The sequence below is a fragment of the Malania oleifera genome, chromosome 1 (assembly GCF_029873635.1).
Source record: "Malania oleifera isolate guangnan ecotype guangnan chromosome 1, ASM2987363v1, whole genome shotgun sequence".
In the NCBI taxonomy this organism is placed as follows: Eukaryota; Viridiplantae; Streptophyta; class Magnoliopsida; order Santalales; family Ximeniaceae; genus Malania; species Malania oleifera.
In genome coordinates this window covers 155,305,671-155,313,969 of record NC_080417.1, presented here as the reverse complement: position 1 = coordinate 155,313,969, position 8,299 = coordinate 155,305,671, and the positions used below count along the sequence as shown (strand labels likewise).

The window sequence follows — 8,299 nt, the reverse complement described above, 5'->3', positions numbered from 1 at the left end:
AGACCTCTTTTGTTTGGAAGACAACCTCTTTTTTTTTTTTTGTTTTCTAAATATGGTTTGCTAGCAAGAATGGAAATGACAGAGAAAATAATGTTGATTCTTTCCTATTCAAACATATGTTTAATTGAAATGCAAATTGTTTTTTAATGTCATTTGTGTTTGCATCCAAATAATAAAACGCGAATAGTTCATCTATTTTTAGTTACATTCCATGTCATTCCATTCATATTATTTCCATTCTATATCATGTATTAGGTAGCAGATATTGTAACTTGGTATGCTTAATATTGGGAGTACTGTGCAGATATAGAATTTTCTGTATTTTTAAGTGTACTTGTATTTCCTTGTCAGGGTAATAAAGCTGCCCAAATTTTGGAAGAGTAAAGAAATCCCATTTTTAAGCATATAGTTGCTGTTCGAAAGTCCTTTACAATTTCATCACGTCATTTTTAGTTTTGTGGTTTAGAATAATTCCATTTTGTTCGAGCCAACTAGAATTTTGCAAGCATGTTCATATTTGAAAACCCATCATTTGAATTTTGAAATTAGTAAAACCCCCATCCAAATGGTGCTCACTGCGAAGCTATGCTGTTTTATATGTACGTAGTACTAAAGACACCACATATATTTTAGACATGCTGAAAAAATCCATAGGCTGACATATATATATATGTTGTTAAACAAACATAGATGGATGGGAATGAGAATGGAAAGGGGTTAGGTAGGGGGGTTTAATTAAGTAATCAGCGCCGACATGCTTTTGGAAAACTTAAAAGTAGAACATTGACCAACGGGAAATGCCCCGTCGCTGCGAGGAGAAGCTCCTCTTTTGTTCTTATAATCTGGATAATCCCATATACAGAACTCCACCCTCTCAACCAGGCTCAGCCCACACTCCCCTGCCAGCTCCTCTATCTTCCACTCGCTAAATGGATAAGTCGTCTTGTGGGTCACGTGCACTTCTCCTCCCTCAGCCAGCATCTTCCCTGCACTCCCAAAGAACCCCTTCACTAACTTCTGGTGAAGCCTGCGTGCATTTAGTTATCTCAACTAAATAATTAATTACCACACACACACACACACACATATATACATATATATCTAATTTCCTGTATAATTTCTCAAAACTCTAGCTATTACAGTAATATTCCTAAACAATTAAACTTACCGAATTTGGATCTGATTGTGTTCTGGGAGTATAAAGCCAGCGTGGGGGAAGTTGAACACAATTCTGTCGAAGGGGAGACGGGAGAGGGAGGGGTGAAGGCTCATGGTGTGGGCATCCACTTCATGAATAATGGTACATTCCAGGCTCTCCAGTCTTTCCAGGTTGCCTCTCGCACTTGGATGCTTCCGCATTACATCATCTGATGATCAGCATAGAAATTAAACACTTTAGTAGTTAATTAATCATGAGTAAAAAATGTTACATTATATTACTATATATTGGGTAGTGGTTAATTACAAGGGGTTAAATATTAGAGAATGCACCAACCTTTGGAGTCGAGAGAAGTAGCGAAAATGTTGGAAGCAGAGCCAAAAGCGTTGGCAAGGGAAGCTGCAAATGAGAAATTGCCCTCCCCCACAAGCAGTATCCTATGAGAGCTGCTGTAATGCTTTATCCATTTGGTCTCCTCCTTCCCACCCCCACCACAATACTCCCGTTGATCCAATTCTTCCATTCCCATGTGGCGAGAGCATGCAGTACCGTGCGTATGCATGTGCTCCATTTATACTTATGCATCAAAACCAACAGTAGAACCGAACTCAGTGATTCTTATTTGACTATTTTGTTGGGTTGTCTCACATCGGTTGTGAAAGGGGCTTAGTGGTCAGTTATTAAGTGTGAGGGAAAATTTTACCTCGTGAGTTAACTTTTGAGGTTAAGAAGACTCAAAACCACCCAACTCGGTATCAAAGTCCATGGTTTATCCCTGGGATGCCGGACATGTGGTGCTACCAATATGGAGCCCGATGTGTGAGGAGAAAATTATTGGGATTGTCCTATATTAGTTGTGGAAGGGGCTTGATGATTAGTTATTAAGTGTGAGGAAAGCCTCATTTCATGCCTAAGACCACCCAACATATTTGTCTGTTTTAGAGGTGTATAGCTAGTCAGTTGTTGCATTGATTTGTGGGAACAATAAGACGCCTCTAGTGTTCCTCCCCATGCGCATGCATATAAGAAATGATTTCACTATGCTTTGCCATCCATACAATTGAATTAATTAACTGTTTTCCTTGAAGAATTTAATTTGCAGCCTAATATATTTTCCCCATTTTACCTTTCACAATATAGCTGTACAAAATACTTGTAGTCTACAAAAAAGGTGGTCATTGTGAAAAATTGGTCTCCCTTTCTGTGACGGTGACACAATTGGAGCCTATGGTTTATCAATGAAAATTTGTATGATGATAATATTGAATAAAAAGTGGATATCCGTACCTTGCAGATGTCACGAATCTGTTAAGAAAGTAAATAGTACATATAAAAAGAAAACTCAATTCATCACAAGAAAATCTATGACCAGAATTTTTCCCCAAGGGAAATGAAAATTTCTTGGCATTGATTGGTTCATCGTGAAAATTTCAACTAATATAAAGATGTCAAACCACTTGTAAAAAAAATCTTATAATAATTTTCTTATACACATAATGAAATTCTATGTAAATACTTTGCACTATTATTTTAATAGAAAATGTATTGCACCATTTTAAAATCAGTTTTGAGACAACGCCAGAATATGCTGCTAAAATAAAACGAACGAATTTGATAAAAGATTTAATAGAAAAAGTACAAAAGAATCCACTCTTTGAATCCGTGCACCTTTTGAATCGAGAGAAGTGGCAACAATGTTGGAAGCAGAGGCAAAACCAGCAGCAGATGAAAAATTCCCTTCTCCCACCAGCGGTATCTTATCTTTTGAGAGCTACTGTAATGCTTTATCTATTCTCTGGGAGCAGTTCCTTCGTATTTTGGATGCTTTAATTATTATTTATATGTAAAAGAATGCGAGTATGCATCATTGGGAAGCTGCTTCTCACACACCCAACCTATGATTTACCACTGAATCAAAGTATTTGTTCCATGCAAATGCATGTCACTAAAAGCATTTCTTGACAATCCTTTGCTTACCACTCTTCTCTTTTCCCCATTTGAGAAGAGTAAATGTGTTGGTAAACTCCAAACCCCAATCTAAAGAAAGATTTTTCTTCTCAAACGTCAGAATTGTTGCAGATTTTTGTTCATTCTATGGTTCAATCACCCGAAAAAGATATTCCAATGTAAAACCATGTATGCACGGCACATCCATTAGAAAGGAAGAATACAGATCAAACAACTTCAAAAGAAAGTCTCCACATCATAAAAAGTTTCCCATTTAATTCCTACTGCTACAAATATATATATATATATATATATATATATATATATATATATATTACTTCAGAATCATATATGTATGCACGTTAATCACATCCAAACTGTATGCGTTTCGTTGTACTTCATAATCCAGATTTGTACGTTTTGCAAGGGTGGCACCCGATGTTCCCAACGCCTCCAAATCCAAACTTGGTGCGGTACCCTGGATAGTCGATGAGTCTCAGCCCAACGCTCGAGGCCAAGCTCTCCAAATTCCACCGGCGGTGGAAACCATTTGATTTGTGGGTAATGTGAATTTCACCCTTGTCTGCAATTAATTCCTTGGCATTCTTCAGGAACAGACAGACCAATGTTCGGTGGCGGCTGCAAGAAGAAAGAACTGATTATATATACCATGCGAGATGAAATTTAGGACTCCATTTGAAATTTGAAAAAATAGGGAATCTACTTTATTGTCTTACAAAGTTTAGAATCTTATTTTAATGATAACAAACCAAAGAAACTTAACATATTTTGTTAAGATAAGTTTCAAGACTCAAAAGAGATCCAGCTCAAAAATTCTTATAAAAGATCAAGTTCCTAAAAGATCAAACTCAAGTGGTTAGAGAAGATCATATATGCGTAGAGACATGGCTCATGATTAAGTAAAAGTCAATTGAAGAAAGAATTTCAAGAGAGATCAAAAGAATGAAAGCCACATGAACACTTAGTGTTTTAGAAAGTTCATAAAATTAGAGTCTCATGTAAGTACTTTATATTTTCAGTATAAATGTTTGAAGCTCTTTAGGAATGCTTATAGACTTAGAGACCCATTTTTAAGACATTGGAAAATATATTTTTCAAGTTTCAAATAAAAAATTCCAAGATTAAAAGTTAAAAGAATTTTTATAAACAAATTCTTAAAAACAATAATTTGCATGCTCAAGTGCTTGATTGAGTATTCTCTGGTGACTGACCTTTCATATGATTTTTAAGAAATGCAAACAGAACAGAGACAAGCGCCTCACAGATCCTTCTTAGTTGACTGACAGATTTTCTGAGGTTGAGTTAGACGACTGACTAAACACATTCAGGTGACTCACACAACACTGACTTTTGAAATATGTTGGATTTTTAAAGTGATAAGCAACTGACACTTTTTGACAGGTGACTAACTTTCGTAAAATCTGAAATAAAGTAGCATGAGAAAGTTTCCAAAAATGATTGTTTGAGCTTCAAACTTTGTATAAACTTGAGAAATACTGCAAGTAACTTGGGCAACATGAAAATTACTTTTAGAACTCTATAAATACATCTTAATTGCAAACCAACAATTACCAACAATCAATTTAAAATCAGCATTCAAGCTTACATTGTAATAACTTGAGGAATTAATCAGGGTCTCGTCGACGAACACAGGGGATTCATCGACGAGGATACAATGAGGACCTCGTCAATAAAGACATGTCTCGTCGACGAGAAGATATCGAGAGAGGGTTTAAGGCAGACTAAAACTCGTTGACGAGGGTGCAAATTAGTCGACAAGCTTTCTACAGGATTCGTCAATGAGGTGACGTGTCTCGTCGACGAATCCGACTCTATAAATAGCTGAAACTTAGATTTTTGGCAGATGTTGGCACAAGAAAACCCCCCCTCTCTCTCTCTCTCTCTCTCTCTCTCTCTCTAAAACGTCTTCCTCCCCTTCTCTCTTCGATACCGTCTCCATTTCTCATCGGATTGAAGATCTGAAGCCACCACGACGCTCTTGGCGAAGTTCTTTGCAAGTCTACTGGAACTGATCGTTGGTGGAGATGGTTTGAAATTCATCCTAATTTCAAGGTAAGATATTTTTCCAACTGATATTTTATTCTGGGGATGTTGTTTTCAGGATGTTGAGCAGGAAACCCTGCAGGTATAGAGCCAAAATTTAGTAGGGGTTTTTCCAGAGTTTAGTTAAGGGAAATATGTTATGCTAGAGATTTCGTTATATATTTTAGAAGATTATGAATGTGTATTTACAAGCATGCAAATCAGATTATTTTTCCAGAATAACATGAATATTATTTTTACAGTAGAATTACAGAAATTGAGCAAGACATTTTGATTACCCAGATGTGTGGCATGAGTTTATTACAGTATAGTATGTAGATTTTACAATATTACAGATATTCAGTTATACAAATTATAGTAATGAATGAGATTTACAGTATTTTTTAGAATAACATAATTTTTAAACCATAACATTCAGACAGTTTATTCAAACAGATTATGCAGTTATAGCATCAAGATGCTACAGTTAGATTGTTCAGAGATTACAGATATTATATATAGAATATACAGATATTATATACAAATATTACAGATAGTACAGACAGAAATCACAGATGATACAGACATATATTATATATATATATATATATATATATATATATATTTTCAGTCAGATATCTCAGATAATACAACTCAGAATTATAGTGTTATGATTGTTTTTGAAATCATGTTAAAAGGAGTAAGATGATTATATATTTATACATGTATACAGTATTACACGATATCAGACCCCTATAGATATTACATAGAGAGATATACGGTAGAGCACGGTATCGTTGCTATTTCGGACACGTGCAACCACATAACTTAGATAGTATGTTGATTCCATCTAACCGTGTGAGGAGAGATTGCAGTCTCCCCAACATGCTGGGTTGAGGTAGCCGGTTAGACGATGACAGAGGTTAGAGATGGCCTGGAGTGATTATTGTGGGCTAGATTGATACTTATTGGCGGATGTTAAAGATTCAGATTGACTTGTCTGGTAGGCCAACCAGAGTAAGTCCAGCCTACAGGCTGTACAACCCTATCATGAGGGGATATATCATGATATACGGATCCTAGGGTATAGCAGAAGTTCCTATGTATAGATATATTGTAATAACCCCAAAAAGTGATATAGAAGATTAGTGGAGTGATTTAAAAAATAATTAATTAATTAATTAATTAACTAGCTAATTAGTTAATTAAATTTATAAAACAAAAGAAAAAAAATTAAAATTTACTTTTGTTTTTATTAATAAAATATATTATTATTAATATTAATTAAATATATTATTATTATTATTATTATTATTATTATTATTATATCTTCACCTCTTGAAGCAGAAGCTTTAGGAGGGTTTCAAATGAACAAAAAAAAAAAAAAAGAGGATGCAAAGAAGCATCCTGCGCAAAGGTTCCCCCCCCCAGCAGTCTCTGAATTCTCCCTCTCTCTCTCTCCTCTCCTCTCTCCTCTCATTCTCTCTCCCTCTCTCCTCAGTTTCGTGACGAATTTTTCCCCGATTGAAAATCGAAAGATACCGCCGGACTCCATTCCCCGCTGCCATCATTTCTACCGGAGCGGATCAATGGTAAGAGCGGCGTAGGTGTATCTCTTGGGGTAAACCAATTTCTCCTTTTTCTTTAATGTCTTACAAATTATAAGTTCGATTGACGAATAGACACCACCATGAAAATTTAGGGATAAATCTCTACAAGCCTAGTGGGACGAAATTCTCGTAGAGTCGTTGTGGACAAAACCCCAAATTTGGGTTACGTAGGTTATTAAAGGGCTTATTTTTAACTAATTAGAATTAATTTAGAAATGTTAAAATGTTGAGCATCTGGAGTTGAAGTAGAATTTTCAGAATTTAGGACTCGGGTGAGCATCGCGGGTGTAATTTTGGGAGCACCAGGAAAAATTCAGAAAATTAAGTAGAGGTGTCAAATATTGGTTTAAATGTAAATTTGGAGTACATGAGGCCCATGGAAGGTTAGATGGATAGTATTTGGGGAAAATGAATTAATTAATCTGGGAAAAATGCAAATTTCAGGATTTGAGTTTCGGGCGCCAAGGGTGTGGGATTTGGGGTTCTAACGAGACTCTTAGTAAGTTAGGTAAGGGGAATAAATTATAACAGTATTTTTAAAATTACTGTTTAAATCAGTATATGAAAATGAGCATATGATATTTTGTCTGATTATTATTATGATATAAATATTAGATAAATTGTGTGACATTTGAGTAATATTAAATTGTGATATTTTGGAGTGTGAAATTAATATATTCTCAATATTAGATTAAAGATGTGAAATATAACGATGGGTAATTTTTGAGAAAATATTGAAATGAGAATTATTGATGTGATTAGTGGAAAATATGAAATATGGTATATATATGTGAGTAAAAATAATTTGCATGAAAAATGAGAATTTGTGAATTACTGATATAGGTATTTTGAGAAATTTTGAAATACGTGAAACACGATATATATTATTATGAGATGATGAAATACGCACAGAAAATGATGAGAACATTTATGTTAAAATGAATTGAGATATACTGATATGAGATTAATGATGTATATTGATATGAAAATACTGAAATATGATTGAGGATATGCCAATACCGCATAATAATTGCGGGTAAGTGGTATTCTTTTCCTATTGATGTCGTTGGGGAGGTATGATCAGTAGGGAGATTATGTGTGACATTCCTACTAATGCCGTTGGGGAGGTACGCTCAGTATGAAAATTGTGTATGTAAAATTCCTACTGATGTCGTTAGGGAGGTATGCTCAGTATGGAAATTGTGTGTGAAATTCCTACTGATGCCGTTGGGGAGGCATGCTCAGTACGAAGATTGTGTGTGTGAAATTCCTACTGATGCCATTGGGGAGGTATGCTCAGTATGGAAATTGTGTTGTGAAGTTCCTACTGATGCCGTTTGGGAGGTATGCTCAATATGGAAATCGTGAATATGTTGAGAATTGGAATCATGTGATCTATTGTATTATGTAAAGTACATAAATTTATGTATACATAGATATGTAATGAGTTAGAATGGGAAATGATTATGAGCAATGAAAGAGTGTGTGTTTTATAATATAAGGGAAAGTGAAACACTCC

At 35.1% G+C, this 8,299-nt stretch overlaps 1 protein-coding gene across 2 annotated transcripts; it reads right to left on the bottom strand.

The window, feature by feature from the left end:
- Nucleotides 1–636: 636 nt before the first annotated feature.
- On the bottom strand, nucleotides 637–2,971 carry LOC131168139 (uncharacterized protein At4g26485-like). Of its 2 annotated transcripts, XM_058127379.1 has the most exons (5): nucleotides 2,828–2,947; nucleotides 2,447–2,464; nucleotides 1,496–1,735; nucleotides 1,169–1,367; nucleotides 637–1,027 (listed from the first exon to the last, which is right to left on the bottom strand). In XM_058127379.1, exons 3-5 carry the CDS (start codon nucleotides 1,728–1,730, stop codon nucleotides 736–738), a joined length of 726 nt encoding a protein of 241 aa, XP_057983362.1. In that variant the 5' UTR covers nucleotides 1,731–1,735; nucleotides 2,447–2,464; nucleotides 2,828–2,947; the 3' UTR covers nucleotides 637–735. The 2 variants fall into 2 exon arrangements, with proteins under 2 accessions (XP_057983362.1, XP_057983371.1); XM_058127388.1 differs by lacking the exon at nucleotides 2,447–2,464 and having other exon boundaries at nucleotides 2,828–2,971.
- Between the last annotated feature and the right edge of the window lie 5,328 nt (nucleotides 2,972–8,299).